Raw genomic sequence first — 19,308 nt, forward strand, 5'->3', positions numbered from 1 at the left:
CAGATAGCATCTAGGTATGTTAACCTAGCAGCACAGAGCAGCTTGCAGCTGACTGCCTCATGTGGTGCAAAGGATGGGGCAGCACTGTGTTACAGCAGTGAGATCATTCCTGATCACAGAACTAATTGTTCTGATAATTACCTTGGTTTTAAGTTTTCCTTTTCTGAAAGGAAAGCAGTAGCGTTCTTAAGTTCTTCCTCCAGCTTCATCAGATTTAAGTGAAACAAAAATGTAAAGTTATTAATCTTATCTGATCTGGAACTTTCCTTTGCAATGACATTTATTTTCAGCTCTTCAGCTGCTGCTCTGTCTGGGATCAGCACAACCCTTATGCACATCTAAAGCTGTGAGATGGGTGCTCACACTCCGGCCTTTCCCCCGAGCCACTGCTGTCCTGGGACTTGGATTTTATAGGAAGCGGTTCTGGTGTGTGGTTCTGCACCTCTGCAGGCTGACTGGACCCATTTCTTTATTGCCAACCAGAGAAGTTTTCAGCAGCTAAGATTTGGCAGCAATGTAAATTGAGAAATGATGATGGTGAGCACCTACCTCTTACCAGCCGTGCTTTGTTTTTCCCCGCAGATTTATTGGTTTAAAGATGGGAAGCAAATTTCTAAGAGAAGTGATCACTACCGAATTCAAAGAGAACCTGATGGAACTTGCTCACTGCATACTGCAGCCTCCACCCTGGATGATGATGGGAATTACACTATTATGGCTGCTAACCCACAGGTAAATGAAGGTTTGGCTCCAGAGCAAACATGCTTCTGAACATGAATCTTCAGAACCTTACGTATGCGTGATTTAATTAAATGAAGTCACCACCAAGTATGTAAGTTAGATTTCTGTTTTCATCTTGCATCAGTAGGGTGGGACCTTTCTATATCTCCCAGAGATTAGCAACTCAACAGCAATTTTTTTTTTTTCTAAGTTTGAGGTTTCAGAGGGAACGGGTGTTGTTGTTTGATCACTGTTCCACCATTTGTTTCAGCAGATAGCATCTAGGTATCTTAACCAAGTATGGATACCAGATGTATTATACAAGGGGGGGAAAAAGTCAAGTTTACCAGGAGTAACTCAATCTGGCTGCTAAGCTTTCATTTTTCTTCTCATGACACCTCTTACTGACTGAGGCCAACTCTTTGAAGTGAATAGGAGTGCACTGCACCTCAGCACGGTTACCTCAGGCAGGGATTGCAGCTCTAAAACAAACAATTCCCATGCTTACTGGGGAGGAGTGCAGAGTCTTTTGTGTTGGTACCAGAGTCTTAAACACTGTGTTCTGAAATGCAAAGTGTTACTGGATCTGTAATATTCTTTGTTCTTCACAGACCCAATACAAGAGCTGAGGTATACAACAGAACTCAGTGCACTGGAGGTTAACTGAAGTTACTGTTCAAGCATCCTATTGAACTAACTTTCTCAATCCACTTTTTCCCAGAGCAGAGCAAATCAAGGAAAATTATTTGCATGTGAGAAACCAAGGCAGTAACATAACTTAGGGATATAACGAATTACTTTCTTCTGTAGCACCAAATAGCTTGCCAAGACCACGACTGCAAGTAGAACTGCACTGTGAAATAACCTCCATCACTGAGATGGAGCTTAATGTGAGAGTATTGTGCTGTGTTATGATGTTGCTAGGTTACATGACACTTTTGCCTTGCTCTTTTTACTGTCAGTCCAGCCCTTACTGCAGTGTGTTTCTCTATACAGAGACAAGAAAGAGCAGTGTTTAGACCCCTGATTCTACCGACTGCAGTGCTTAAATCTAGAGAGTCTGAACATTTTTTCTACATATAGAAATAACAGAAATAAAGAAATAGCATATGCCAGGGGAATTCTTCAAGCTGGGAACTTCTATGTGTAAAAAAGAAGCACTTGTATTATAAAGCTCGGTGCCATTTAAGTTGTACAAATTCACCACAAGTTTAAAAATGATTTAAAAACAAAAAGTAAACAACTGTTTATCTGGGGTTTCTCTGTGTAGTTTTACTGTGGGATCCAAAATCTTAGAGAAGGTGGTGAATAAGGTACCCTTCCATTTGGACACTGACAGCTGTCCCTCAGTAATTCACATATGCATATTTAGGCCTTAGTTTTTAACAAGCTGTTCTGCATAAAGCTTGTCTGATGACACACCAGTGAACTAGCCTAGATCATTAGCTCTTGTCATTGGTGACACAAATTTGTCAGTGTACTAATGTAAATGTGCTAAACTGAGTTGGTTTTGTAATGACCCTAGTGTTGGGGATGGGGAAAAAAGTTTGTGCTTTTCATTCCTCTTTGGGAAAAGAACCAAACTGCAGAAGCATCCTTTTCTAGATCCCCAAAACAAAACCTGTCTATTTCATCAAGCCTATTGTATTCTTTCTTCGTGGTGTGCTTCCCAAACAAAGATGCTCCTCTCCTGTTAGACTGCTTTTACTACACATTTCACAGCACAGTGGAGGCAAAGAAGGGCTGTGAGTTCATGTACAAGACTCTTGCACTAAAATATCTGGATTCCAATTCTTTTAAGTCATCCCAAGTAGAAATAGTTTTGGCATAGCTTTCTAAATCCTAACGGAAAGTTGTCCGTGTCTCAAAGCTATCACAAAGTTAGGCAAATTTGGCAACCTTTCCTTAAGAAAAGCAGAATATGTAAACATAAGGGAGTTGACATCAGGGTTCTGATGGACTGGCAGATACTTGCTAGATGGTGCTGTGTTTTGGTCGTTGCTATTAGGACTATCAAACTACACAGCAAAAAGGCATGTTCAGAGCTGTTAGAAATTAATTTATTTTATTAAAGCAAAGGATTTCATTCATTAGAACTCTGTGGGTTTACACTGTCACACTATCTGGATGAATACTACAGAATTTATGTATGCAAGATGACTTGTTGATGCACCTTAGAAATTATCTGTGGTAGTTAATGCTGCACTACTGCCTACAGCATGAAGTGCAGCGAGCTGGAATTAAGTTCTAATGCTGCTGGGGTTTGCAGTACAACTTGCCATCTAACTTGAGCCAGAGAAAACTGATCTCAGATCTAGAAAAATATAAAATCTTGCTTGGTTCAGGCTGTTACTTAAAAGTTACAACTCTTAACTGATCTCTTGCCATGAGCTCTAAGCGTGGCCTCAAGCTAGGTCCTTATTTTCACCTTCTTTTATTTAATTCTCTCCACTTCTTTGCAGTGTGCACCCACTCAAGTTCCAGTGCTTTCTAGGTCATCTTCCCATGAACCATTTCCCATATCCATTGCTCCTTCCTGTTCATCCCATAACTTTTCCAAACCTGGGGCTTCCAGTTGGTTCTTTACTATCCAAATTCCTTCCAGGACTTTGTATTTCCATTTGTGATGCCTTCATGTGTTGAGATGCACAGAAGTTATTCAAAATAGCATTAATTCATCACCTGACAGAATAAAATGAATATACAGCAGTGCCTAAAGTAGAAATCTACTTGTTCCATGTGTTTTTAATGGTAACACAAAAAAGCTTTTGCATAAGAAATTGCTTCAGGTCATGTGCAATGGTTTATTTTACAGTTTTTCTTGTGGGCTAAATGGGTCATGGGAATGGAACTGGGATACAGGGATCACGTCTGACAGCCCAGCAATGACAAAAAGGTCTTTGCCTTTTGAAGGCTCAGTCAGTCTCACTGTATGGCTTACAGCCAGTGGTGCTGCTACTTCTTGGTGTTTTGTGTTGTGGTGGTGGTGATTTTTTTGTTAAATGTAAAAACTGGATAGAAAGTAGATGGTGGAACATTTTAACCAGTCACAGTTATTTCATTCTGTTCGTTGTTAGTTGCAAGCTGATGAAACAGTTTAATATCTGAAGGTATCTTGACAAATGATTTTAAAGGATTTTGTGGAAATGATGATGTTACAGGCTCTGTAACAGGCGGGCAACAAAGAAGAGATCAGGTTAAACATATATTAATATTACATGAGTTCAGTCTCACTTAATTGTCTTCCTCTTCTTCGTTATTACAGGGCAGAATAAGCTGCACAGGAAGGCTGATGGTTCAGGCTGTAAATCAGAGAGGCCGCAGCCCTTGGACACCTCCTGGCCAGCCTCATATCAGAAGGTACTTGATGCTTTTTTTTTCTCTCTTAACAATATCTGTTTTGCAAAATTGCTGTGATGAAGAATCTGAAGTAAGAAGGCAAGTTAGAAGTGTGGCATACAGGAAGAAGCCTGCCCACTGCTGACACCTCTGCAAACCTTGCACAATAGGGAACTAGCGGGCAATGTCAGAAATGACATAGCTTTAAAGTATCTTGAACTTTGTTTGTCTCCCTTTCCTTTCACTGTCCACAAGTTAGACTGTAAGCTGTGAGGAAAGCCACTGTTGCTTCTGTGGGTGTTCAACATCTCAGTGCAATGGGAGCCTGTACAGTGTGCAGCATTAGTAAGCATTTTTTAACAGAAACAGCAGAAATAACTGTAAGCCACAGAGTTTATTGCTATTTCAGTGATTTCATTTCAGGTTCTTAGCAGGAATTATGAGTCAGATATAAAGCATTGAAGTTATCTTTAGTGAGTTTACAATTATTCACATACAGAGCTTCAGTTTACGTTTTTGGACCATATAAGGGAATTTTCCTCTCAATATGTTTTTTTTTCATTGCCCAAAGCATTTATGAGGGTATTTAGCAGAGCTCAGACATCTTCAGACAATACAAAAAAATTCCTTTTGGTTACACAAACAGAGCTGCTTTCAAGGGAGCATGAGGGATCTTCTCCAGGCCTTTGCTATAACGAGGGCTGTGATTTGTGGAACGGTCACAACAGCTACAGAATCTCAGTACTGCCCAATTGTCATATGTAGAACTGATGTAATTACCTGCTGTCAGAGTGCAGCAAAGGAGCTCAGATGCTCCCTGCAACACTACGTCCTGCAGAGTGCGACATGAGATACAGGCATCCTCTGCCAGCTCTGATGACTGGGGGGTGTCTTGAGATGAGGCTGCTGAACAGATGTCATCTGACTTCTGCATTGAGCAGATCAGGCTTCCCCTGTCCTGAAAGTGCTGCCCTCTGTCTCATGCACCTGCAGATAATGGGTAGAAAAGAAAAGTCTGTGTTAATCCATGAAGGAAAAAGCTGCAGGGAAGAGTCAGGTTTCAGCTAAACTAGTTGATGCACAAGAGTGAGAAAGGAGAAACATCTTCAAAAAGGAGGAGTGGAGGAGGGGAAATAGGTATGGGCAAGGGAAAATGGAGCAGCTGACACTTCTGTGTCTTTGTAAAGGATAAAATGCAGACTTCCTCCTGCAGCAGGCAGAGCCCTGAATAATAGAGGGGAGCCCTGTTTTGCAATTTTGCCAAATGCAATTGAAATCTGAGGCCACTCACAGCTGCTATTTTGCTGTTCAATTGCTGCAAGCACTCTGGCAGTTTTGGCTGGGTGTGTAACAGAGTAAGGAATTGTAAGAGATTTGCATATAGCAGTTTAATTAAAATGAGTGCAACTACTGGGAATTCTTATTTCCTGCACAGTTTTGGGAGGTCTGTTTCAGCACTGTTTCTGTCTGGTGGACTTTCCCACTGCTCCCATCATTCAGTTCTGCCCCAAACTGATGAAATCTGAGCATGTTCCACATTCCTGTGACAGACTCCCACCACCACAGCTTTTCTAATGGAACAGGCCACAATAATGTGCTCCGCTCTACAATTGGTCACACATTTCCATACACTTTTGATAAGTAATTTTCCTGTTGCATTACAGCATTTTTTTTTCTGTAAGTTTTTTTTTTTTTTTTTTTTTTTTGCTTGAGAGCAACAACAATTTCTATGACAAGTAATTATTAATGAACTTTCTTACTTTCTCCACTGCTGACAGTACTAGATCTCTTACAGAGTGTGTTCTGGCAGCCCTCTGGTTTTGTTACCTCCACTACTTCATTGCCATTTTAAGGCATGCTTTCTTGATGTCACTTCATTTTTCATGTGGTATTTTTCTGAAACATGCTCTGCTTGCAAAAATTACCTTCTCAGCCTTACTTGGGGAGAGGGTTTTGAAACATCTGAGGTGTGCAAGGCTTAGGGCCCCCCATCACAGCACCCAGTGCTGCAACACCAGAGTGATGTCACAGCATGCAGCAGACCACAGTTCCAAGCAGATCACCTTAAAATGCATGAGATGTAAGGAAGATTTAAAAATGTATATATTAGGGCCACTTTGTAATAGACGTAAAAAAAAGACACATTATTAGTTTCTGATACCAAAGAGTGTGTTGATTTAGCTTTTCTTTTCTACATGTAATTTGAAAACCTAGTTAAGGAACGATTCAAGAAAAAGCCCCTATCTTTAAAAACCTGCTTTGATCACAAACTCAGCCTCTTTATTTTCCACTTCCTGGGGTGTAATTTTTTTCCCCCTGGCTTCCCTCAGTGCTGCTGCAGCTACAGCAGTGGGATGGTGGTGTGCAGGAGGACTTCTACCCTGCAGTGCCACCTGTTCACCCACTCACTGTTTTCTGAAGGGTAAAGGTAATTGCAGGGGCAGACTGCATGCTGCTTGATAGCAGAACAGGGTGAGGTTAAGTATACAGGACACCAGAAATGAAGAACCGAAGCTATATTCTAAAGCCTGCCAACTTTAATTTGGATTTCAGTGATTTAAAGACTAAACAAAACATTTTATCATGTACAAATATAAGATTATTACAAGTAATTATTCTGTAGCAAGACTGTTTCCTAGATTTTTTGGGATGCCTCTTCTGACACAGTGGGAATCAATATCTGACTGCTGTCTCCTGGTATTTTAAGGCCGCGATCTCGGTCAAGGGACAGTGGTGATGAAAATGAACCAATCCAGGAGCGATTCTTCCGACCCCATTTTCTGCAGGCCCCTGGAGACCTGACTGTTCAAGAAGGAAAACTCTGCAGGATGGACTGCAAGGTAAGTGCCAGGCACAGGCCGGCAGCTACCTCTCTGTAAGCTCAGCAGAGTCAGAAACCAAGTGGGATGAGGTACTTTTTTGATGTTATTTTACCTATTGGCAGTGTCAATAGGTTAATTAATCTCACTGCCTTTCAGCAAAAGTTGACAAATAAAAACTTGCATCCTCAGCGAGGAAATTGCTTCAGGCAGACCTGACAGCTAACAGAAAAATGAATGTTAGAACTCATCTCCTTAGGGCTGTAGGGGGAAGCAGTACACACTTACAAAGACAGCATGCTTTGAAATCTTTTTGCTACTTCAGTTTCCATCCTCTGTTACTTTCAGACTCTCTAAGCTTGATTTATGACTTTAACAGAACTGATGGAGGCTGGGGCTTCTGTTTTCTGAGTGATGGTGTACTTGGGAGAAGCTGTTTGTTTTCACGCAGTACCCCATCAGGTGGCAGGGCTTTTAGGAGTGCAGGACTCACGCAAACAGACCCATACAATGAAATGGAATGCAGAGCTCAATGCTTGGTCAGCTAACATCTTTTTGTCTGCAAGTTTTTGACAAGAAATTAGTTTAGAAAGGAATACTGTTTCATTCCAGGTGAAGAGCAAATGATGAGAAAAGATACAAGGTGTCACTCTACTTTTTGTTGCAATGTGTTGTTGTTTAGTTTCTAGCATATCTAAACACTGATCTTTTTCCAGTCACGCCTTTAAGACACAGTGGAATTCAGGGAGTTGGCGAGAAAGCAAGTAAATTAATGCAACTGAGCCAACGTGTAATTCAGATAGAATTAGTTCTTTAAATCTTGTGGTGTACCTGCATTAGCAAACAAACCAAACTATTCTGAAGTAACGAGTCAGGACTACTCCTTCACTGTTTTTGCATGGCAAATAATTTCCCATCATTCTCTTTACGCTGAAGGTTAGCGGATTACCAACACCAGATCTAAGCTGGCAACTAAATGGAAGACCCATTCGTCCTGACAGCTCTCACAAAATGCTGGTGCGTGAGAATGGGGTGCACTCCCTGATCATAGAACCTGTCACCGCGAGGGATGCGGGAATCTACACGTGTGTGGCCAGCAATCGAGCTGGAGAAAATACATTCAGCCTGGAGCTCACTGTTGCAGGTAACATCTTCGTGCTGAAAGTGTAAAGTAGAAAATTTAAGTCAAATAACGTGGCTGAGGGTTGGGGAATGGGAAGAGGAAACCATGCAGCAACAGAGCTATATCATATCTCTAAGGTGATACATTTATGTTATGTTTTGTTGAGTGGCATGGAACCTCTGGGTATGTTATGAAGAAAAGAGGGTTGTTTTCATCCTGAGGCACAGCTGAGGCCACAAAGCCAACTATTTATTTTTCCATGTGTTGTGGTTTTTTTTCCCCACAGCAATATGTGCAGATCCATACCTATGTCTGGGCTGCTAGTATGATATGGTTCACAGGACATTAGATTAATGCCATTCCAACCAGCTGGCAGAGCATTTCTTCTACATTTAAAGGCTCATCCTTTTATGGAGGATGAAGGAGTACTGCTTAACAAGCACAGTGCAGCCAATGAATCTAGTTGTCAAGCTCTACACTTTAACTATTCCAATGACTGAAGGGGAGGAGGAGAAAAATCCCCAACTCTGTTAGACCTCACTTTTCTTTTATTAAAATAAGGATGTGACTTTTCTTCAGATGAAGTGGAGCTAGGCTTTGTAACTAATGAAAACAACACCAAATTTGCCTGCCTCTTAGGTTGTTCCTCTGTATACACAGAAGTGTCAGCAATACTGCAATCTTTATTTTCACAGCTAAGGAAGTACACAAAGCACCTGTGTTTATAGAGAAACTACAGAACACAGGTGTGACTGAGGGGTTTCCAGTGCGACTGGAGTGTCGAATCTCGGGGGAACCATCGCCTCAGATATTTTGGAAGAAAGAGAATGAGTCAATCACACACAATACTGACAGAGTGAGGTAAGATTGTCTGAGAAGTATCTTTCTATTCCTAACTTCGTTAATGATTTGTCCTGTAATACAAGTGAAAACCTAAAAGGTCATAAGAATGCTTTGTGTGAGCAGCACATTATAAATACTAACTAAAGTTGAGTTATATCCACTTGCATGGAAGCAACTCCTCCATGAGACAATGGCTTTATGCACACTTTTCCCCAGCATTTAGTAAATGCTAGTTCAGAGCAGCTGCAGCATCTCACTTCCATCACCTCCATTCTTTAGTACTCCACTTTTCCCCTTTTCCCATGGTTCCTCTGGGAACAAAGGCAGCTAAAGGCTGAGCTCAGTGCTGCTATTACAACATGGGAGCTTCTGTGAAACTAGCTTGGGCTAGTCTCTAAATCACAGAAAAAAACTGCACATCTTTACAGGGACATATTATAGGCGTAGTGGAAAAAAGAAGTCATATTATATATATTTATTTTATTTCTAAAATCTGTATGTTTGTCATAAATATTTGACAGCATTTTGTAGGAATGTTTAAGAGAAAATTCCTGATATATCAAAAGAAAAGGAACTCAATACTGATATGGCACTGTAATAAATTATTGCTGTCCTAAATAACTATAAATATTTCAGTACTTCACTTCTCAAGTCAGGTCTTGTATCCTGTACCCACAAAGTCTGGATAAGTTCTGTAAATCTGCTTTCCAGATGTCCTAATCTGTCACTTTGAAAGAGAAGCTGCTCTGGGTTGTTTTTCCTTCTTTCTTTTTAATATAGGATATTAAACTGCCAAATTTACAAACCTATTGAAGGTTTCATTTACCACTTGCTAATTTCAGAGGAAGTTTTGCATTAATTAAAAGTAGACTGTATATTTAATGTTGAACTAGGATGGGGTCTGTTTATAATGACAATTAAATGTCTGCATTGTTTTTCAATTTAAGTAGTAACTTGCAACTTCCCTTTTGTTCAGCATGCACCAGGACAACTATGGCTACATCTGCCTGCTTATTCAGGGAGCGACAAAAGAGGATGCTGGTTGGTACACCGTTTCAGCTAAGAATGAAGCTGGGATTGTGTCTTGCACTGCCAGGTTGGATGTTTATAGTAAGTGACTTCCTTTTTCATGATCTCATTAATCCCTCAAAAGCAACAGTTCTGCAAGTGTCAGTGCAGAATCATTTTGCAGAATCATTTACATTGGTCTCTCTTTCTTTTGTTTATAGTTTCTCCTCAATAATAACGATCCACATCAAGACAACAAATGCTCTGTCAAAGTACTTCCGCCATCTTTCAGCTACCAAAACAAAACAAGCATGCATGCATTCTATTTTTGCTTAGTATATTAAATACAGCTAATTAACAACAGATAACGGCATGATTAGATGACTTGTGGATCATTATTACTATTACTGTTAGCACTTCCCTAACCTCTTGTATTCTTTTTCACCTTAGTGTGCAGTACACCTGTGACAACTACCAGAACTGTAGTAGTTAGGCCTTTCTGCCTAACTATATAGTTTGATCCAAAGCAGCCCCTTACACTTACTGAACGTTTTCTTAAACTAAAATTCCATTACCAATCCCCTCATAAGAAGAATAAATGAGTGGGAAAATGGGAAAGGTAGATATTTCCTGGGGTGGTATGATAGGGAGACTTGGGAATTAGGACCTTGGCTCAGCATTCTTCTGGATTCAGGAGGTGACAATGACAACCAGATTATTTTCTTTCCCATTACAGCCAGTAACCCTAGAACAGGCTGACACTGTAATATTAGAGCACAGAAACACATACCTCGCTGTTAACCTTCTCACTGATACTAGGAAAGGTAGAAAGCAGTGCCAAAAAGTCAAGGTAACAACCACAGATGCTTGTTTTTATTCATCACGTTTGAAGGTGAAAACTAGATGCTGAGGAAAAAAATAAACACACCGAGAAATGAAACTTACCTTTCATGTAATCCTTTGCTGCTGCCCAGAAATGAGTGCCTCTTTACAAAGGATAGATTGTAAATCTAATACACGTTGTTGCAGAGATGATGATGCCTAATTTTTATTCTTTCCTTTTTAATTTATAGCTCAGTGGCAACAACCACCTCAGACAACCAAGCCAAAGAAGGTGCGGCCCTCAACCAGCCGATACGCTGCACTGTGTGACCAAGGACTAGACATCAAAGCAGCTTTCCAGCCAGAGGCAAATCCAGTCCATCTGACAATGCAGCCTGGTTTGGTAGAGAGCGATGACCTTTAGATCCGAGCCACCGCTTCCGTCATCTTCTTTCAAAGCAGAAACACTGAAAGCCATTGCCTTGACCAATGATACTCCTATGTCACTTTATGCAAAGGCAAACACCTTCAAGTACAAAAGATAAACAACAAACACAGTAACCATGTATTCCTTATTCAGTATACCAAATTAGAAGAATAGGTAGATTATTAATAGAAATGTACACATTGCACAACAAATCACGTTCACCATTTCCTTATACCTAAGTTGCTTCAGCTCTTTGAATAACCCTTTTCATAAAGGCCAAAATGCATCAGTGAAAGAGACTTTTCAGAAGAAAACACTATCCATCACCACGTGCCTTCGTAAGCAGTAAGCAGATGTTACACAGTGCTCATGGTGCGAGATGTTTTATTTGAGGCCATTAGATGACAAAGAAAACTAGGATGCACGGTAACCTATAGCTCTAAAATGGCAATGCATTCTGATAGCTACAGTGAACAAGTGCAATATTGTAATAAAAAAGGAAGAGACAAGGAAGAGAAATGTAAGCAAACGCTGCATCTCTGCAAACTGTTTTTTGTTCTACAATGAAAAGAATACTCTGCCTTAAATGCCATTAATATGGACAACTCTATAAAGCAACGTTGAAGCCCCGGTTTTTAGTTCTTTTATATTTCTCCTTTCTGCCACCTAGGAGGAGGCTTTCTTACAAACATACAGCAAAGATGGTTAAGTGTGAATGGTTTAACCTCTTCCAACTAATGAAGAAGATACGTAACACAGTCTACTCCAGATCATAAGCCTTAGTAACTAGAGGAGAAAAAGTGCCGACGGTGTGAACCGCTGCAGTAGATTGCTACAAAGGGTGGGAGGGGGACAGGGCAAGGGGTTGAAACTCTCTGTGGATTTCCTGAAGACAGCCTGCAACCTCCTAACACTCTTGCTGAAGAATCTGAAATTCTAAGGTGAGCCGAAAACTAAGGAACGTATGTAGGGGCCATTTGACTGCTTAGCACTTGAGTAACACGTATGAGGATTTTAGGAATGCACAGTAAGTGAGAAGTGGGTTGAGACTGCAGTAGGAATATCGATGAAAAGTAAACACCATAGGTGATAAGCTTGCAAATCTGAGGAAGCAGAAGATGATGGACAGAACAAGGAAACTTGCACCACTTTTTCTTCTTACCATACATGTTTCTGGATTTTTTTTTCCCTCATCCTTCCTGTTGTTTGCCTACAACAGCTCTGTTATGGGTAGGGGCTGCGTGCAGTAGATGAAATGCTACTTTCAGAATGCAAGGCAAATCCACATCAAACTGGAGTTCCACCTCGTCAAGTCTGACAAGGTAGTTTCAAATTAGAACCAAATGAATTTCAGATGAAGGGGAGGGAGGGATGGAAGAGTTGCCAGGCCTGACAAGAAAAATGAGTGTTTGATGGTACGAGCATACTTCGCTATGAAAGGAAAACACTGTATTCCTTATATGAAGCACATACATGGTATCTTTCATTATTTATAATAAAAGTGTTGAGATCTTTTATCCCAGTTCAGTTATTCAGAAGTCCTGTACTTAGTTGGTTTTTTTTATTTTGTAATTGTGTACACCATATATTGCATTACTGCTATAAGTGTATTGCTTTGTAAGTACACAGTTTGTTTGTTTTTTTAGTGACTAATAAACTTTAGCACATAAGTTAGTAATATTCTATGCAAATTGGTGCAGGACATGACCAGTTCTGGGAATCGTTCCTCTAAATTAATGTCATGCTTTGTTGTATGGGAATAATCTGATTATATTCTAGAAAAAGTATGTCATATCATTCGCAAAGTTCTTCACAACTGTGACATGCTAATTTACTTTTTTTTTTTTTGTTTAGCTTCACTAGCATTATTTTGCCACTCTCTATTTGTATTTATAAAAAATGTACTATCATTACTTTGGATTGTTGTGCTGGTATAATGTGGGTTTAACGTCAATAAATATTACACAAATAGAAAGTTTTTCTTCTGGTAAAGACTATTAACTGTTTCTGTACAAGCATGCAAGGTTTAGCAGTTTAATTATTAGGAAATTAATGAAACAAGGTCTTTATGAAGCATCCACACTTGACTAGAATTTGCTTACCATACTGCTCTTCTTATCTCCCAACCTTTTCATTTTTATCTTTTTAAGAGGAACACGACTCACTGTTCTGTGACAATTTCTCATCATTTATGTGAAGATGCTTTTTTAGCCCAGATGTTAGGAACACACGCAGGTCTGTTTCATGTCTCTAGTAATTGCTGTGTGACATCACTAATAACTGATTCTAAGAAGTAAAACAGTAAAAAGTAAAATTGATCCTAAGTCCAAGTGCTGATAAATTAATGTAAGAACAGGCTTCTAAAAAGCACCAAAAACAATTGAAGAAAGCACTAAGATTTACTTGTAAAATCCTGACCATTTCCTAACTAAAACCTGACCTTCTTTCCTGTCTGTGCAAAAGTACTGAGAAAGCTGCAAGATAATCAATTTTTTTTTCTTTCAGGCTTACATTGATTACTACAGAGAGAATTATCATTGCAACTAAGTGAGTACTGACATTAATGGCAGTACTACAACTCTATGGAGTTCCATCTGCTTACAGTAAATTTGTCTTTGGCTATGAGACTGAAAAAAAGAGACAGACTGTTCATGTGAGTTAGTTAAGATGAGATCATCATCACTTTTTGTCTCTGCATATATGTACACACACACAAGTAGTAAATCACATCCCTAAGCAGCAAAGTTGTTCTTAAGAAAACATTGAACTGTGCTGTTCCTTAGTTACTGGGACTGTTTGCGTTTACAAAGTCAGAGATAGAAGTGTGGCACACAAAAAATGACATAGTGCTCAAGCCAAAAACTGACGTTCTTGGAAGCATCAAGATCGCCTTCAGCAATTTTATCTTCCTCCCCAGGCTCCAAAGATAGATACTATTATCTGAAAGTACACTTTCAACACTTTGTATGAGGGGTAGCAAGCTTATCAGCCAGGTGTGTTCAAAGCAATCCAAGACTCAATTCAACTGCACTTGAGGTGCTGACAGAAACCTGTCATACAATCATTAAGGTTGGAAAAGGTCTCTAAGATCACTGAGTCCAACCCCAGACCTTGCCCACCAGTGCCACATCTCCACAGTTCTTGAATACCTCTAAGGACAGCGACTCCACCACCTCCCTGGGCAGCTCATTGCAATGCCTCACCACTCCTTTTGAGAAGTAGTTTTTAATACCCAACCTGACCCTCCTCAGCACAACTTGAGGCCACCAGGAGTGATGTACAAAATTCCACATCCATGAAGTTGGATGTTTTTTTTTTTTTCCCCTCAGTCATAGAGCACCTTAACACAGCACAAAACTTATCCTGCCTCAATCCCCCACATATGGGGAGAGCTACATCCCCAGCTCTGCAAGCAGCCCAAAACAGCTTTAATACAAATGTCCTCCATGAGATTGTATGACTCATCATGTCACAATACTAAAGGGATCAACTGTATGCTCCAGCTGTGAGACCCAACTGCCAGGCACACACATTGTTGTATAGCTGGAGTAATGCACAGTTTGGAAATGCCTGCTCAAATGATGCATGTTGACAGCAGCCTCAAGTCTGCCTCACCATTCAGCTGCCAGCTTCAATCAAGATGTTCGTGCTGAGCACGAGATCTCCTTGAAGTTCAAGCTGGCAAAATCGTGAGAAAGATCAGATAAATCAATATGAAAACTAGAGATGGTGATGCAAAAAGTGACAAAAGATTATGGAAAATTTAAAGCAATACGTTAAGTAATGAGTTGACTTAAGACATCCAGTACAAAGGTGAAGGCAAATATTGGACTATCAGTTCTAACAAGGTTATATGTAAATACAGTGAAAACCAATCAAGTTATGTCAACATTTTAATTGTATGATCTGCTAGACCAATATCAGATGCATTACAAGATGTCTTGGAAAGCTCTGGAAACCATGGAAGCCTGGAGTATTATTAGCACTCCCTGCAACTCAAGCAGCCAGCTTATGGAAGCAGGATAATGGAGGCTGAAGGAAAACAATAAATGAAGGGAGAAAGGCTCCTTTGTCTTAACATTCTCAAGCCAGAAGAATGCACACACACACTTGCAGTCCAGGATTAATAAGCAGATGCAACCAATAAAAACTTAATCACCCAAAGATAAAAATGAGAACTAGGAAGAAAAGGTATTGAAAGGTATTGTAAATGAACAGGGTGCTTCCACTACCTACATCCTTACACGCCCCTCACTGTGAAAGGCACTGAAGTACCTGCTGAACTACTGCACACACTGCCCTGAGCACAGGGCCTGGGATGAAAGTCAGACAGAAGAGCCTCAGCACTGTGCTGCTCCCATCTATCAGATACAGATGGCCTCCTGCTGCACATATCTAAAGAGAAAAATCAGGTGTGGACGAAACACAAATTTTGAGGCCAAACCACATGTTTGTTTGTTTTTTTGTTTTTTGTTTTTTTCCAGTGTGACTTCTTTGGAGGAGACTTCAAATGAGCCCTGGTACAGAAACATGAGTGGGGTTCTTAAATTTCTGAGTCATTCATTTGTTTGGCTAAAATCCTGACACTTAGTTCTCTAAGAGATACTTCCTAAACTGTGTAATGCATGTGGTGGAAAATCATATTTTTAGCACAAGTAGAAATAAGATAATAGGAGCAAGCGTACGTACAGAGTAACATCAGTTAAGTAGTTAACAGCCCCATGCCTGTTTGAAATAGATTTGTGCCCAAGGAGCAGCGAATGTAATTCTTCACCACGTGAAAAGCCTCTTCAGTACACACTGATCTAATACTAATTTAAGCAACACATCCCATCCCTTCAAAAATGCCTGCAATTGGGAGGCCTTGAGATCAGAAAAAAAAGCTCTCACTGACTTTTGTATCTCATTTTCAAGTGCCTCTGTCTTCTCATATTGTAAATAGAGAACTCAGGAGCCTCTCAGTTGTTGCTTTTAATTTGGGACCAGGCAGCATCCAATGACAGCAACTGCAATTTCCTGATTCGCAGCATGAAAAACAAACAAATAACAAAACCAGAAAAGGAAATTAAAATCCTTGACTACTCTTCCACCTTCTTTAATATCACATGAATTCTGACATCCTCCATGGTCCTCGTTTCAACCCAATCTTTCACTTGCTCAAAACTCCTCCAAAGCAGCTGCAACTGGTTTGTGGCTTTAAAAGGTAAAGCAGTTACCTATTATGATGCAAGTAAAACAAGAGCTCAAAAATATGCAGCAATGAGCAGAAAACAACTGGCTAGTTTTTTCAATTTCACAGCATCCTTAACTATCACAGCTGCAGTATCCTTAGAGATGTGCAGCCTGACATTAAGTTAGATCAAGTGAACAGGAATCAGCACCTAACTCCATTTCATCCTATGCTGCTGGGCTTTATTATTTTTTTTTTTTTAAATAGCTTTGGAAATAGAGACAGTTAAACAAATAGAGTTGGTAACACACAGTAGAGTTCATCTCCATAGTTAAGCAAAAGCAGTCCTTTGCAGTTTAAATTACCTCTGGCTCAAAGCATAGTCCACTCAAAACCAAATGTGGTAATAGACATTGTGACAATCTCATCAAAAATCTGGCTGATCCTTAGCTCTTTTAAGCATAAAAACAAAAATGCCTTTCTCTAAAGCATTTTGTCTATACACTGAGAGAGCTATTAAGTCTCTTCAGCAGCTCAGAGTATTCACATGCTGAGGGGAGAGAAACAGACAAAGCATTCTGTAATGACTTATGCTCATGCTCTTAAATTGCAACCCAAGAAGATACAGGAGGAGGAGCGCCAGGAAAAGGAGGTTGTGAGCCTAACAAGCCTTTTAGAAAGAAGAAATGGAATGAAAATATATTAAATGTAAATGGAATTCCATTTTTAGCATGTGGTCACAGTGATGCATGACTTTTTCACACTGCATGAAAAATTGGAATGGCTGGAAATCAGCTGTGCTACCAAATGGAAAATCTCTGAAGCAAGCATGCTATTGCTCAGCTCAGCAGATTTACATGAATAAGAAGACATCTTTTAGCAACTTGTGTTCACTTTCTCATCCTAGCAGTGCATATCCAATGTTTTAACTTGGGTGCCAAAATCACTCAAAGTAGAAAATGTAGGTCCAAAAAAAAAAAAAAAAAAAGCCAACAAAAAGAAATGGGAAGACTAAAATCAAACAAGGTGCTTAAGATCCAGAAATAACAGAACGCTCAGAGGTTTAATGTGTATTTGGCCATTTCCAATTAAAGAGGCATGATTTAAAGTGAACAAACAAATGAAAAAATACCAGTAAAGATAATGCATCTCCGTTGGAAAATAATCTAGATTTTGACCCTGAAGTACTCAGTCTGAAAATCTCCTGGGTACACATTGCTGTCATCTTTGTTCTAAATTGACTGGAATCAGTTTTACAGCAAGTTGTTGGGTTTTTTTGTTTTGGTTGCAGTTTAAGATATGCATAGTTCTTTATCAAATATTCAGTATTAAAATATCCTAATTCTACTTAATAAAAATTCATGTTAATAGTAGGGTTTTTCTCTTCTTTAGCATGGATGCAGTACGCCAGGTGAGGCTTCACCAGTGCAGAGTAAAGGGACAGGATCACCTCCCTCACCCTGCTGGACACACTGCTTTTGATGCAGCCCAGAATGCAGTTGTCTTTCTGGGCTGTGAGGGCACACTGCTGGCTCTTGTCCTGCTTCCCATCCACTGGTACCCCCAAGCCCTTTTTGGCAGAGCTGTGCTCAATCCTTTCATCTCCCAGCTCGTACTGACAGTAGGAATTGCTGAACGTGGGGGACCCAGGTGCAATTCTGCAGTTGGATTTGTCGAGGTTCTACAGGACCCACTGCTTGAGCTTGTCTAGATCTCTTTGGATCACATCCTGTCCCTCAAAGGTGTTGACCACATCAGACAGTGTGCTGTCATCTGCATACTTGCTGAGGGTAAATATTAAAGAGCATTGGTCCCAGTACTGACCCTTGAGGGACACCACTCATCACTGGTCTACTTCTAGACATTGATTCATTTTCCTCATTTACTCAACAGTGCATCCATCAAATCCATATCTTTGTAATTGGGAGAGAAGGATTTTGTGGGGGACCATGTTAAAAGCCTTACCAAAGTCCAGATAGATGACATCAGTGGCTCTTCCCTGATCCTTTTATAGCCTTTAAAACTGTACTCTTGAGGAACAAATACTGTTATGCTCCAGCAATGTGTTTTGCACAACCCTTGCTATGTATTGAAACTCAGTTTTTATTTCTAGGACTGCATTTTAATCACTTTACAGGACTGTGAAGAGTGACTGAAACACTGTCTGTATCATTTTACTAAGCTGTAATCTTTAACTGGGATTTAACCAATTAATCTGACTAGGAGCAGACACAGTTATCAGTGCAAACAGCCATCTGTTCATATCCTCCCTTCTAGCCACTGTACAGAGTAGTCTGAAAGACTCAGAGCAGAAGAGAGGATAGGTGGATACACTGGGCTCTGAAATGATTCTCTGAAGTACCTTATCTGCCTTTCCAGAGAAAAAGGAACACAGACTGAATCCACAAATCACATCTGCAGAGAGGAGATTTGTAATTAATTTCTTTCTGCTTTGCCTTATTCTGTTCAGTTGAAGCTGAAATACAGTACCTGTTGCTATGTTTGTTTCATTTCCCACTTCCAAACCTAACGAGTAGATGCAGGCAGCCATCTTAGATTCCAAAATATGGTTAAGCCATGAACATCTGTAGAAAAAAATACACTGAGATTTTTTTGAAGATAATTTTTACATGCAAAAGGGGTTGTTTTTTGGTTTTGGGTTTTTTGGGTTTTGTTTTTTTTTCTTTAAATAGGTGTTATGTCTTTATTGAATCAGTTGTGTTGCTAAGTGTAGAAAAACTCTCGAGTCCTTTTTGATGTCATGTGGTTTTTAAAACCCTTTGTGGTTTTTAGTGACAAATGAACTTGTGGGTATACCTCAGAGCCCAGAATAGTAGTTAAAAAACCATGGGCAGCAATTTCATTATTGACTGGACTAGGAAGTCATTTAACCATTGGTCTTTATAATGTGCTCAGTGAACAGGAACAGAGGAGTCTGATTACAATCACACTGATCTTTTTTATCTTTTCTAAGCATGGATGAACAGGGAAATTTTGCTGAGACTCTGAGAGAAAAACTACCCCTGTGGAATAAGAG

At 39.9% G+C, this 19,308-nt stretch overlaps 1 protein-coding gene across 3 annotated transcripts in view; it reads left to right on the forward strand.

The window, feature by feature from the left end:
• The window catches only part of LOC116242847 (palladin), a 139,931-nt gene extending 126,852 nt beyond the window's left edge, over positions 1-13,079 (forward strand). For 2 of the 3 annotated variants that reach the window (XM_090138495.1, XM_031613844.2), the window contains 7 exons: positions 583-732; positions 3,986-4,080; positions 6,767-6,899; positions 7,815-8,022; positions 8,697-8,862; positions 9,821-9,954; positions 10,926-13,079. In XM_090138495.1, coding sequence (XP_089994621.1) covers positions 583-732; positions 3,986-4,080; positions 6,767-6,899; positions 7,815-8,022; positions 8,697-8,862; positions 9,821-9,954; positions 10,926-11,098 — 1,059 coding nt within the window. In that variant the 3' untranslated portion in view covers positions 11,099-13,079. Of the gene's footprint in view, positions 1-582; positions 733-3,985; positions 4,081-6,766; positions 6,900-7,814; positions 8,023-8,696; positions 8,863-9,820; positions 9,955-10,073; positions 10,125-10,925 lie in introns of all 3 variants that reach the window. The other variant, XM_090138494.1, reaches the window with a different exon arrangement.
• The last annotated feature ends 6,229 nt before the right edge of the window (positions 13,080-19,308 follow it).

This window comes from Phasianus colchicus, chromosome 4, assembly GCF_987193195.1.
Source record: "Phasianus colchicus chromosome 4, bPhaCol1.hap1.1, whole genome shotgun sequence".
NCBI classification, from domain to species: Eukaryota; Metazoa; Chordata; class Aves; order Galliformes; family Phasianidae; genus Phasianus; species Phasianus colchicus.